Source organism: Epinephelus lanceolatus, chromosome 11 (genome assembly GCF_041903045.1).
Source record: "Epinephelus lanceolatus isolate andai-2023 chromosome 11, ASM4190304v1, whole genome shotgun sequence".
Taxonomy (NCBI): Eukaryota; Metazoa; Chordata; class Actinopteri; order Perciformes; family Serranidae; genus Epinephelus; species Epinephelus lanceolatus.
This window is the reverse complement of record NC_135744.1, coordinates 43872830-43884976: the sequence shown is the minus strand read 5'-3', so window position 1 is coordinate 43884976 and position 12147 is coordinate 43872830. Positions and strand designations below refer to the sequence as shown.

Sequence of the window (12147 nt, the reverse complement as noted above, 5' to 3'; positions counted from 1 at the left end):
GGGACGCCGTGTCAACTTCAGCCTGTTACATGCATTGTCTGTTTTCAAAATGCACTTCTGTTTTCACAGGAAATGTACAGTTTGCATACAGTCTCTTTCAGAATAAAAGCACTACGTTGGTACAACACCACCAACTGATGTTTTTTTCCTTCAACAAACACATGGTTGGGTTTAGGAAAAAAGAACAGGGTTTGACTTTACAATCTTACAGGAAGTGAACACCGGCCTCCTGGGTGAAAGTCGATGTTTGTTGGACCCATCCACCCACTCTTTCACTATCTCAACTTTGGTTGCTGCCCCATCGCGGGACAGTGTCCACAGCCCTGACGCTTCAAGACTTTGGAGTGAGACCAGGTTGAAAATGTTGAATATTTGACTCTGAACATTTTAAAGGTGCTGTGTTGTAACTGTGAGCTGAAATAAATTTGACACAGACAGAATGAAGATTAAAGACACTTTAATTCCCAACAACAGAACATAATAAAAACAAAATGTACATCCAAGGCCGAAAACATGTTTCATCCACATGTATGTTTACAGGTCGTTCAATAGTCCACTCCGCCAAGTGTGAGGTCGGACATTTGAACATACAGACACTCGGTCTATTTCAGTCAGACACATCCCATCATACAGCAGTTCTTCTTTAATAATCTCCACTGATGCTGATGATGTCAGATGTCGAGTCCTAATCGTAAAACCAAATCCCGGCATGGCAGCAGTTACCATTCATGAGCTGCGATCAAATCCCTTTATTGTACTGGTTCCACAAACAGAAAATAAATGTGCAGTAGAAAAAACTATATTGTGAGTTTGGCTGAATTAAAACAGCACAGGTGATCACAGAGAATGGGAGGTTTGAGACGAAGCCAGCCCCAGTGGACATTCTCCAGAATATTAACCATTAAAAGCAAAGGTCCAAACATGATGATCACATTCAGCTGTCAGTGTGTCATCAGGTTCATCTGGCTTAAACCAACGCAGCTGAATACAGTATTGCAATTAGGGTTGCAACGATATACCGATAATGAGCTACACCATGATATGAAAACTGAGGGTTATCCTACAGTGTACATTTGCTTATGTATGATACTGGAAAAAAAATGCAACTGGAGACTGAAACTCTTCGAGTTTTTTTCCAAAGAGGAGACGTTTTACACAAACTTCCATCATAAAAATCTGTTTTCAACTTTCAATTACAGTAATAAAACATCTGTTCAACCAAACACAACCCGTCTGTTTTCTTTCCTTTAAGGCTCATTCTGACTGACACCATGAAACCACAGTATTTTCTGAGGCTGTTATCGTACCGTGGCAACCCTCACTGCAATAAATCCAACCTCTGTGAAGGCTACATACTGTACAGTGTTCATTCAACTTTAATTTCAGTTGTTGTAGTTTGTGCTGTTTTTTATTGCTGAAGCAATGACTTGATTGACTGACAGACAAATAATGGGCAGCTGTTTTCAACTGAGTATTTTTCAAGCAGAAATATTAAACAAGTTCTGGCTTCTAACATGACGATATTTGCTGCTCCTCTTTGTCACATGTGACTGTAAACTGAACGTCTTCAGGTTTTACACTAAATGAGTGATGTGAGAACGTCATCTTGGGTTTTAGGAAACAATTTTATGGTATTTTACAAAGCAAATGACTCATTAATAATAGAGTGCTGCATGTGTCCTAAATCACAAAAATTAGTTAGCGTTTCTGCACTTCCTGTTGCCTCGTCTTGAAGTCAACGTGTTTTTGGTAAGTTATCTAAAAAAAGGTCGGTGATTAACACAAGACTTCAACATTTTGTTCTTTGACATAAAGTTCATCAGTAAATACCTCATTCATGAACTCTGAAGCTTTTATGTGTCTTCAAAAAGGCGGTTGCTAACAAGTGGCCCAATGAGACACAGAACATCATCACGCTGAACACAGTTTTACAGCCTTGTTGTGGTGGTGACGCTAACGTCTAGTGTAGTTCGTTTATAGTCTAACGCCAGCTTTGTACTTCTGGTGATTGCATTTCTGCTTCAATCATCCTAGTGGTGTTTGTGGAGATTATCTTGCTGAACAAAACAAACAAGTATCATAAACTTTTGTTCATCACAGATCTTATTTTCTGCAATAACCCAAAGAAACAATTCCATTGACTTTTTGTTGCGGAAACCAAGGTGACGCTAACTTCCGGTTTGTCCCACAAATAAAGGTCACCCCTGTAGCACTCTATTAGAGAATATCGACTCTAATCTATCTCCACTTCTATGTCAACAGGCTTCAGTTCTCTGACAAACATAATGTCGTCGTTATCGTTAAGGTCCAGCTCACCGAAGCCGTCCTCCGGCTCCTCTTTGCAGACGATCTGCGAGGACTCGGACACCTCGAAAGGCAACTCTATCACTTTGTTCAGGTATTCTCCATTTCTGCCGTTTTTACCTGCGATGGCGATGACCTGCGCCGCGATGGACCAGGCGAACTCCACCCTTCGATGGCCCTGAGGGCTCAGATCAAAGTTGTACTCCAGAATCTCGTACAGAGCGGGAACATATCGGCTGCAGTTTCGTTCCACATACTGGTGCATCTCCAAGAGGACTCCTCTCGTCAGCACTCCCAAGTCGAGTTTTGTTTTGCCTGGTTTAGAGTTGACATCAAGGTCCAATCCGATTTCTTCGCAGAAGTGATAGCGGATGACTTTTTTCTCTTCTATCTCCTCATCTCTGTCTAAAGCCTCCACTTCTGGCTTTGAGTCTTCTGAATCCAGATCCTCCAGGCTGTTGGCAGTTGGTGGTTCTGGATCAAGCAGCAAGTGTCCATTCAGTGGGACAACCATTTTAAACCACCTGCTTACCTTTGGTGATGAGATGTACTTTCTCATCAAGCTTTTCTGGGTGGAGTACCATCTCTGGATCACCTGTGAGGCCTCCGTCAATCCACTTTGCAGATCGAGATCAAAGTTGTGCTCGAGGATGTCGTTAACTAGCTCCCTGAGCGATCCACACAGCTCTCTGATGAAGGCGAATATTTCCAGCACAGCGCCTGAGGTCAGGACCGTCAAATCAAGCTTTTGGCTCGCCAAACGTTCTTCTGTTGACCAAAGGTTGAGGCCAAACTTTTTGCAAAACGGATGTGGCTCCATATCTTCCTGCTGGCTTGAATCTGAGGGCTGTGAATCCCCATTTGTTTGCTGCTCTGTCTCAGCTTCCTGTCTAGTTTGAAAATCACTGGTCACATCAACCATGTTGTAAACTTCAGGGAAATGAAAGGGGCTGCTGAGGAACTCCATTTTCCATCTGTCAGGGTGGTTCTGGAGGATCTTTTCTTTCACAAACATGTAAGATGTAAAATTGCGCTGATGCACTTCATTATGGAAGAAAAGGTTAAAGTTGTTGCCCAGAATATCGAATAAGAAATTGCGTGAACTCTTTGTCATTGCAAGTGCAAATTTATAAACTTCATACAACACCTGGTTGGTGAAAAGTTGCAGATCCACATTTTGTTTGCTGCCTGAGCCGATATTGAAGTCTAAAGCTCTCGCTCTGCATTGGGCAAACATGTCGTTCACTCTACTAGACTTCAGGATTTCCTTTGAGCGAGGGGCACGTCTGATCCACAGCTTCTGTTTATATGTTTTTACATTCACGTCTTCATTTTTGTCTTCAGAAAACAGATTCCCGATTTCTTTTAGAGTTGTGTCCTTTGGACATAGGTCAAACAAACAAGGGTTGTGGACGTTCATTTCAGGCTGCCGTGGGGAGACGAAAACTTCCTCCTCTTCCTCCTTTACATCCAGAGAAAACTTTGTTTCGGGCATAGAACTCTCAAACTTCACGTTCTCTGGTTCGGCATCTGAACCTGACTGCATTTCTGTCTCAAAATCAACTGGACACATGTATGACAGGTCGCTCTCCTGACAGATGTCTTTTGCATCATCGTCCTCGAGCCTCAGCATCTCTCTTTTATTACTGGCCATTGTTGGTTCTTCCAGTTCTTGGTAATCTGTGTCAGGGTCTTTTCTCTTTTTAGGCTTCTGTTCCCGTTTGTTCAGCTGGACTTGAAAAACCTCCTTTCGGAAAGCGCTCTTGTCCTCGGGTGTTTGGCAGGCGTACTTCCTCTCCATCAGCCTGGCTACTTGAATACGGAACAGAGTTCTTACCAACTCATAACCAAAGTTTTGCTTGACCAAGTCGCAAACTATCCCAGTGTGGGTTCCACAGAGCACTCTGGAAAAGTCGAGTAGTTCCATCATCACGCCGTTGGTTATCAGATTTGGGTCCAGCTTCTCTTTGGGTGCATTGTCTGGTCGAACAACCAGAGTCACACCGAGGTCTTTACAGTGAGGGTAAGCATCAGCTGTTGATTTTAATCGGACTCCTCCTTGTTTCTTTATAACTATTGCAGCTGTGTTACTCTCCATATCCTGATGTTCTGCAGACTCGCTGTTCTTGCTGCCTCCAGTGAGGACTGAACTATCCACGACAGTGTTCCTTTTAGGGTAGTAGCGTTCAGACTGCTCTGACCCAGCGGATGCTACTGGAATGCTCAGGGGTGGCAGTAGAAATGTTTCTAGCCATCTATGAGGTTTAAACTTGATTTGATCCCTCAGCATCCTTATTTTAGTGTGAACGCGTTTTGTTAAGTCGTAACACTGCCATTCATCGACCATGTCCATACCAAGGTCAAAGTTGAACTCCAGTATTTCAAACAAGAAATACATCTCAGACCTAGTCACCGTTTTGGCAAATTCACAAAGCTCCAGCATCACGCTGTTTGTCAGCAGACACATATCTAACTTTTCCTTCCTCTCCAGGGCCGCGTTGAACTCCAAACCGATTTCAACAGAGTCTGGGAACGGGACTGCGCTCTTCTGGTACCTGACCCCATGGTGGATGCGGCGCTCCCAGATGTAGTGTTCAATGCCGTCCATGTTGATATCCAAACCCCAAAACTGTTGAGGGAACCCGGCGTCTCTTTCAGGAACTGGATCCAAAACAACTTGCAGCCTTTGCAGAGAAAACCCAGATCCTTGTTTTTCTTTCAGAGTGTCTGTAGACATCATCTGCTGTCACTGCATCACTTCTCAATCTGTGAGTAGAGACAGAAGATGGAATTTGAGTTAGCTCCTAAAACCTTTAAATAGCAGTGCAACTCGATGGCCAGAAAAGTGTTGACGTTCATTGTTGCAAACCACAGATAAATTTGTACGTTATTAAACTTTACATTTCAAAAGCACTGTGGTTAGTGTGTGGTTAGGTTTAAGCACAAAAACCAGCTCGTTATGGTTGGGAGAAGTTCACAGTTTTGCTTGAAATACTGTTTTGGGAGCACTATCTCCACAGGAAACGCAGCAGTGTCTTGGTAAAAAACAACCATTTTTCGTGGGACTATTCCGACTGAAAACTAGTGATGGGCACCAAAACCCGGTATTAAACAAGCCCCAGGGTTAAATTATCAAAGCAGTATTGATAAGCTCCGACATCATCGGTTCTTTTATTTAGGGCTGGGCCGTAACACGATCTCGAAACGGGATCGCAACAAAAATGTATGTTTACGACGATGTTAAACTAAAGTTGTTTTTCCTCGATATGGACAGACCTAGATAAATCCAAACAGCAGAAGTTAGCAGACAGCTGTCAGTCAGTCTGCAGTGTTGGGGCTGTGCGTCATTGTACACGGCCATTTTTTACTGCAGAGTTTGTGCTGAGGTGAGAACAAAGTGAAAGCAGCATGGACACAATGAAAAAAGGGGAAAATGAGTGTAAGTGAGGAGCAAAGCGGCGGTGAAGCTGAGTAAGACCTTCAACCAAACCGTGGATAAAAAAGGTCACACAGTGTCAATAATCTGGACGTGGTTTGACTACTTGAAAGGTGACGACACAAAGATGGTCTGCAAAATATGGTTGGTGCCAACCAGGACAGGAAACACAACAAATCTTTTCCATCACCTGACAAGGTGGCGTCCCAGCGACGACACTGAGAGTATGAAAATCCACCAAAACTGCAGTAAGTCCACCAACAAGTGTTCAACGTCCTGGCACCTCTGCTGATGTGGGCGGGGCTAGCAGGGCGGTACTGAAACACCAATCAACAGTGTCCTCTTCCTCCGCCGTGACCCCCCATGAGAAGCGATGCAAAAGGAGCAGAGATATAACAGACGCTGTGTCATAATTTCAAGCCAAAGACAAGATGCCCTGAGCCCCGTGGAGACAGAGAGGGTCAAGAAATGAATTAAAGCGTTAGACTGCAGGTCGAGCTCTCAGGCAGGAAATATTTCTCTCAAAACGCTCTGCCGCAGCTTTACAACGAGCGCTGCGGGAAGCTGGAAAATCATTTGGTTTCTCCAGGTGTCAGATGTCATCAGGACACTTTTCAAATCCGAAGCATCATGAAATTATATATCGTGAGAAATACTGATTACGATCAATACTGGGAAAATTATCGTCATATTTTTTTCCATATCGCCCAGCCCTAATTTTATCTGTTCTTTTTAACATTTTGATTTATTTTATTATCATCCTGCAGCCTCGTTCCTGCGCTATGTGCCGAGGCCGACCTCCTCCACAAACACACACTCACCCACATGACACGGAGTGAAGTCAGTGAACAGCCGAGCGGCCACAACAGAAACGAAGTGACGATAACCTGAAGGACTGGAGGACAGAGGACAGAGGACTGGAGGACAGAGGACAGGAGGACAGGGGACTGGAGGACAGGAGGACAGGGGACTGGAGGACAGGAGGACAGGAGGACAGGGGACTGGAGGACAGGAGGACAGGGGACTGGAGGACAGGAGGACAGGGGACTGGAGGACAGAGGACAGGAGGACAGGAGGACAGGGGACTGGAGGACAGAGGACAGGAGGACAGGAGGACAGGGGACTGGAGGACAGAGGACAGGAGGACAGGAGGACAGAGGACTGGAGGAGAGGGGACAGACTTACAGTGACTGATAAAAACTACACTTAACCCAGTATTGTGATGTCAGGAATATTATTTATAAAATGACAATTGCTGCTTTGGAAACATTTAGTTATATTTAAAATATTCAGTTATCTTGTTCTAAATTTATTATTATTAAATTACTTCTTTTTCTAAAAAGCACTTATTTTAAAAGTGAAGAAGAATCAATAAGAGTACCAATAAAAGTAGCCGTATTGATAATATCTGGAACAAGATCCCAGACGACAGAGCAATAATCAGTCCCTCCAGAGAATCGCTTTCTTGCGATCGCAATAATTAACAACAAACAGTATCTGATGGAAGGACACACCTGCAGCCACTGATTTAAAATCCCACATCCCCTTTAACTCCACGTCTGTCCTCTGCTCTGCTTCGTCTCTGGAGCTGTTTCTGTTTTTATTCTGTATTGTCTTATTGTTGTGTAACACATACATTTCTTGGTAAAAAGCAACGACTTTCCCGACAGGAAACAACGACATCTTTTTGGAACATTCACCACACGGCCATGAAAAGCATCTTATTTGAGGCCTGAATATTTCACTGAGTTAAACTACAGGGCTCCAGGACAGAGACAGGTGTGTTTCTGTCACACTGACTGTATTTATTTATATTTTAATGCATCTAAAAAGAGGAAATAATCAGTGTTCAATGGGTCGTCATCATCATCATCATCATCATCACCACAGTGTAGTACACAGTCTTCACCACTAGATGTCAGTCAAACATCAACACTGCTCTCAACTGTGGGAGGACAGACAGACGGACGGACGGACGGACAGACATCGTCTTGGGTTTATAATAGTTCTGTATGTTTACTGCAGATACTTAGACTTCATGAAGCTCGTAATACTTTATATCTATATATTTCAACTCAACACAGATTTCTATATAAAGCACATTTAAAAACTACTCACGTCACCGAACAAACTGCTAATCTCACACATGAGAGGCAACACAGCTGTCAGGTACACAGCTCACACAGTCAGAGACACACACAGGCAGCATCAGGGAGGACCACGTCAGGGCGACTCAGATGCTGATGAATAACAGGAGGTTGGGAGCCTGGACTTAGAGAGTCAGTGAAGGGGGCACATCTGATTGGGAGGGAGAGGCTGTTCCACAGTGTGGGGGCAGACACAGCAAAGACACGATCACCCTGAGCTTAAGTCTGGAGTGTGGGACAGCCAGGAGCCCCAGGGGCCCCAGGTCAGCTGACCTGAGGAACCTGGGCGTAGAATAAGGGGTCAGGAGGTCTGAGATGGAGGATGGGGTCAGACCATTAAGGACTTTGTACACAAACAGGAGAACCTTAAATATAATATAAATATATAATATAAATATAGAGCTGAGAGTACTTGTGTACAACTAACACTTTGATTACATAACACTCACAGAACTTAATTCATTTTAATAATCTTTTATGTTATTTTTAATGGCGACTATAAATCATTTAGTTATTAATTTTACCTTTTTTTAAACTCTTCTATTGTAACCCTGTGTCCTTTATTATGTTTTATATTTTACTGCTCTTGAAGCACTTGGACCTGCCCTGCTGTATGAAGTGTGCTGTATGAATAAAGCTGACTTGACTAACTGCACGTATATAAAATACTTGTGTACTTTTCCTGCTTGTGCTTTGACTACATGAAGCTGAGAATACTTTTACTGTTATATTTTGTACAGAGCGGAGAGTACTTGTGTACTTTTACTGCTAATACTTTAACTACATGAAGCCCAAAATATCACTGCACTTTTACTGCTGACACTTTCCCTGCCTGACGCTGACCTGTGAACCTGTGAACCTTTACACGTGACTCTGTTAACACTTTTAACTATTAATTGTGTTAAATTTATGGAACTTCTTTATTTACCTGTTTGTGTCTGTTCTTATTCAAACCTTGGTTTTGTCATTTTTGTCAAATAAAGCAGAAGAACCAATAATAATCACGATCTGCTTCTTACCGATGGGACCTGAACGCAGCAAAATGGCCGACACGTGCAAACACAACTTCTCTTAAAAAGTCTCCAACAGTTCGGTTCGTGTGATTCCTGCGGGACTGTGAGTGGAGCTCGTGAACATGTGGTGACGGTGATGTTGTGTATTACAGGCGAACGTCCTGAGCACGTGCTGACGGTGATGCTAACACGTTAGCCTCCTCTCAGAGGGGATGCTAGCGGCAGGCTGCAGCTCAGCAGGCGGAACAGATGCGTTCATCTGCACGGAGCGGTTAAACGTGAACACTTACCGGACACCGGGGCACTGGGTGGTCCCTCCGGTGGGTGGACAGGTGGGTGAAGTCTGCGGTCATGTGTGCTCGGGTGTTTGAAAGCAGAACTGGTCACGACCTGCAGCTGCACGCCGCCAAACAGCAGCTACACATGTTAACTCCCCCCACAGGACGCGTTCAGGGACGCATCAGAAAATCAGCTTTCACAGGCTACGTCTCATTCAGCGGACATTTAACCGATATAAACACAAAATCATCAGCGGGCTGCGTTTAATTAACGTACGAATCTCAGTTTGCTGATTTAATAAGTTGTAAAATGTGAACTTTAATCACAGCGAGCGGAAAGAAATAATACTGTTTCCGCCCGGTTTCGAACCGGGGACCTTTCGCGTGTTAGGCGAACGTGATAACCACTACACTACGGAAACTACGTAACACATGTATTCACGAACAATCAGAAAAAACACAAACAAACTATTTACATAAATGACCACAGGAGCAAGTGTCGGTCAGCCGACACATCCGCTCTGTGTCTAAACATTAACATGATCTACAAGTGCTTCCGGCTGATTTTGATCCGGGGACTTTACACCTGTGAGGATCAGGTGATGACTACAGCACTACACACACTCTATTAAATGCTGCATTCAGGAACATCCAGGGAATAACAGCTGAAACTCGTGTTAATCACTGAATACAGAAACCACTGAGTGTCAGCAGGCTGAATGTGTCTGTATGAACATCAACACGATCTAGAACCAAGAAAACATTGTTTCCGCCCGGTTTCGAACCGGGGACCTTTCGCGTGTGAGGCGAACGTGATAACCACTACACTACGGAAACTTACATATCTAAGCACTATGACGTATTTCATAAAATATATGATGAACACCAACGTCTTCCAATAGAACATGAACAAGGAGTGGTGGGAAACATGTAATAAATATCTACAGCAAAAATACTGTAATACAGAAATAAAACTTAAAGTCATGTTGTGTGAATATTATTTGACTCTGGTAAAGATATTAGCTGGAAAATGTATTTAAGAGTCAGAATAGAAAGTAGTAACTGCTGATTCTGGTGATTTTTAGTGAAATAATCAATAATTAATGTGATCAAGTGTAGACCTGAGAGAGAGAGAGAGAGAGAGAGAGAGAGAGAGAGAGAACATGTCAGAGCACCTGGAGGAAACCCACGCTGACACGGGGAGAACGTGTCAGAGCACCTGGAGGAAACCCACGCTGACACAGGGAGAACATGTCGGAGCACCTGGAGGAAACCCACGCTGACACAGGGAGAACATGTCGGAGCACCTGGAGGAAACCCACGCTGACACGGGGAGAACATGTCGGAGCACCTGGAGGAAACCCACGCTGACACAGGGAGAACATGTGGGAGCACCTGGAGGAAACCCACGCTGACACAGGGAGAACATGTCGGAGCACCTGGAGGAAACCCACGCTGACACAGGGAGAACATGTCGGAGCACCTGGAGGAAACCCACGCTGACACGGGGAGAACATGTCAGAGCACCTGGAGGAAACCCACGCTGACACAGGGAGAACATGTCAGAGCACCTGGAGGAAACCCACGCTGACACAGGGAGAACATGTCAGAGTTCCAGTGTTTCTGTACTTTAACTACATTTGTTGTAAATACTTGTGTACTTTTATTTACAGTAATTTTGGACGAGGAACATTTCCTTCAAGTGACAGTATTTACGTCGTGGTACTTCAACTTGAGAATTAATTTTAAGATCTTGTTGTCGTTTTTAAGTCGTTAAATGGGCTGGCGCCTGAGTATGTCGCGGACCTCATTCACATCTACACCCCCTCCAGAGTATTGAGGTCCGCTGATCCTTTGCAGCTCGTTGTCCCAAAATCGAGACAATAAACTAGGGGTGACGGTGCTTTTTCTGTGGTAGCTCCGAAATTATGGAACGAGCTACCCTCCCACGTCAAAATGGCCCCTACCCTGGAAACTTTTAAGTCCCACTTAAAAACGTACCTGTATTCCCTGGCTTTTAATCCATCATGAGAGTGTGTGATCTCTGTTTTGTCTCGGTCTCTGTTTTTGTTTTTGTCTCTCTCTGTTTTGTATTGTGATTGAATCACTGGTTGGTTATTTTTCTGTTTTTAGGTATTTTCAGTGTTTTGAATACTTGTTTTTATTTATTTACTGTGTTTTTTAAATTTGTTGTGCAGCACTTTGGTAACCCTGTGTTTTTAAAATGTGCTATATAAAAAAAGTGGATTGGAACTTACTTGTCAGTAATGTATCTATCTATCTATGATGACATCACACCACGTTTTTTTGGGAAACGACGAGGCATTTATGGTCCTGTAAATCAAAGTGTTACTCGATGCTCTGTCAATAACAGACACAAATACACACGGCAGGCTCTGGATGAAGTAACATGTGGCTCATCAGCTGCAGTGAGTCAGTGATGGATGTCTCATGGGGAACAGATCATCTGCTTTCTCTAAATATAAAACACCTTCACTGAAACACACACAGATGATTTCATATATTTGTGTATCAGATATGATGATATTTCTTTATCTATTTAATATCTGTATTTTCCTCAGCAGCAGTGAGCCATGAGACTTTGTCTAAAGTGAAAATAAATCTAAAAACAAACTGAAATCTTTTTCCTTCAGTGGAGGAAGTTCGTTCATGTGGGTTTGTTTGTGTTTCTTTTCACACTGTGTTTGTTCCTCTTTGTCTGTTCGCAAAAAGTTTTAGAAATCACGGGATGAGCTGAAAGCCCCCCCTGAGAGCCCACAGCAGTGACACACACAGCGGTTGCTACAGAAATGAAAGATGTGTGTCTGTGGAGGACGCGGTCAGTGTGGGAGCAACATGGTGGTTCCCCTGCTGGACTGTTGAGAAACATCCTGAAGGGGAATTTCTTCACTTGCAGGATTTCTGCTAATGTGAGTGTTTCCTGCTTTTGAGGTCAGAGACAGATACTG

General features: G+C 43.6%; 1 protein-coding gene, 1 long non-coding RNA gene and 2 other non-coding genes across 4 annotated transcripts in view; 1 reads left to right on the top strand and 3 right to left on the bottom strand.

Moving 5' to 3' along the window:
- Positions 1 to 12147, top strand: part of LOC144464770 (uncharacterized) — a 186868-nt gene that overhangs the window by 47479 nt on the left and 127242 nt on the right. The window lies entirely within an intron of this gene.
- On the bottom strand, positions 441 to 9753 carry LOC117270339 (uncharacterized). The gene is made up of 2 exons (XM_033647875.2): positions 9191 to 9753; positions 441 to 5070 (listed from the first exon to the last, which is right to left on the bottom strand). Exon 2 carries the CDS (start codon positions 5042 to 5044, stop codon positions 2234 to 2236), a length of 2811 nt encoding a protein of 936 aa, XP_033503766.2. The 5' UTR covers positions 5045 to 5070; positions 9191 to 9753; the 3' UTR covers positions 441 to 2233.
- Positions 9528 to 9600, bottom strand: trnav-aac (transfer RNA valine (anticodon AAC)). Its single transcript has one exon. It is a non-coding gene; the product is annotated as a tRNA-Val (tRNA).
- trnav-cac (transfer RNA valine (anticodon CAC)) lies at positions 9943 to 10015 on the bottom strand. Its single transcript has one exon. It is a non-coding gene; the product is annotated as a tRNA-Val (tRNA).

Bases quoted from the DNA above. Each gene is read 5' to 3' on its own strand.
- LOC117270339 (XM_033647875.2), bottom strand. From the start codon at position 5,044: ATGATGTCTACAGACACTCTGAAAGAAAAACAAGGATCTGGGTTTTCT.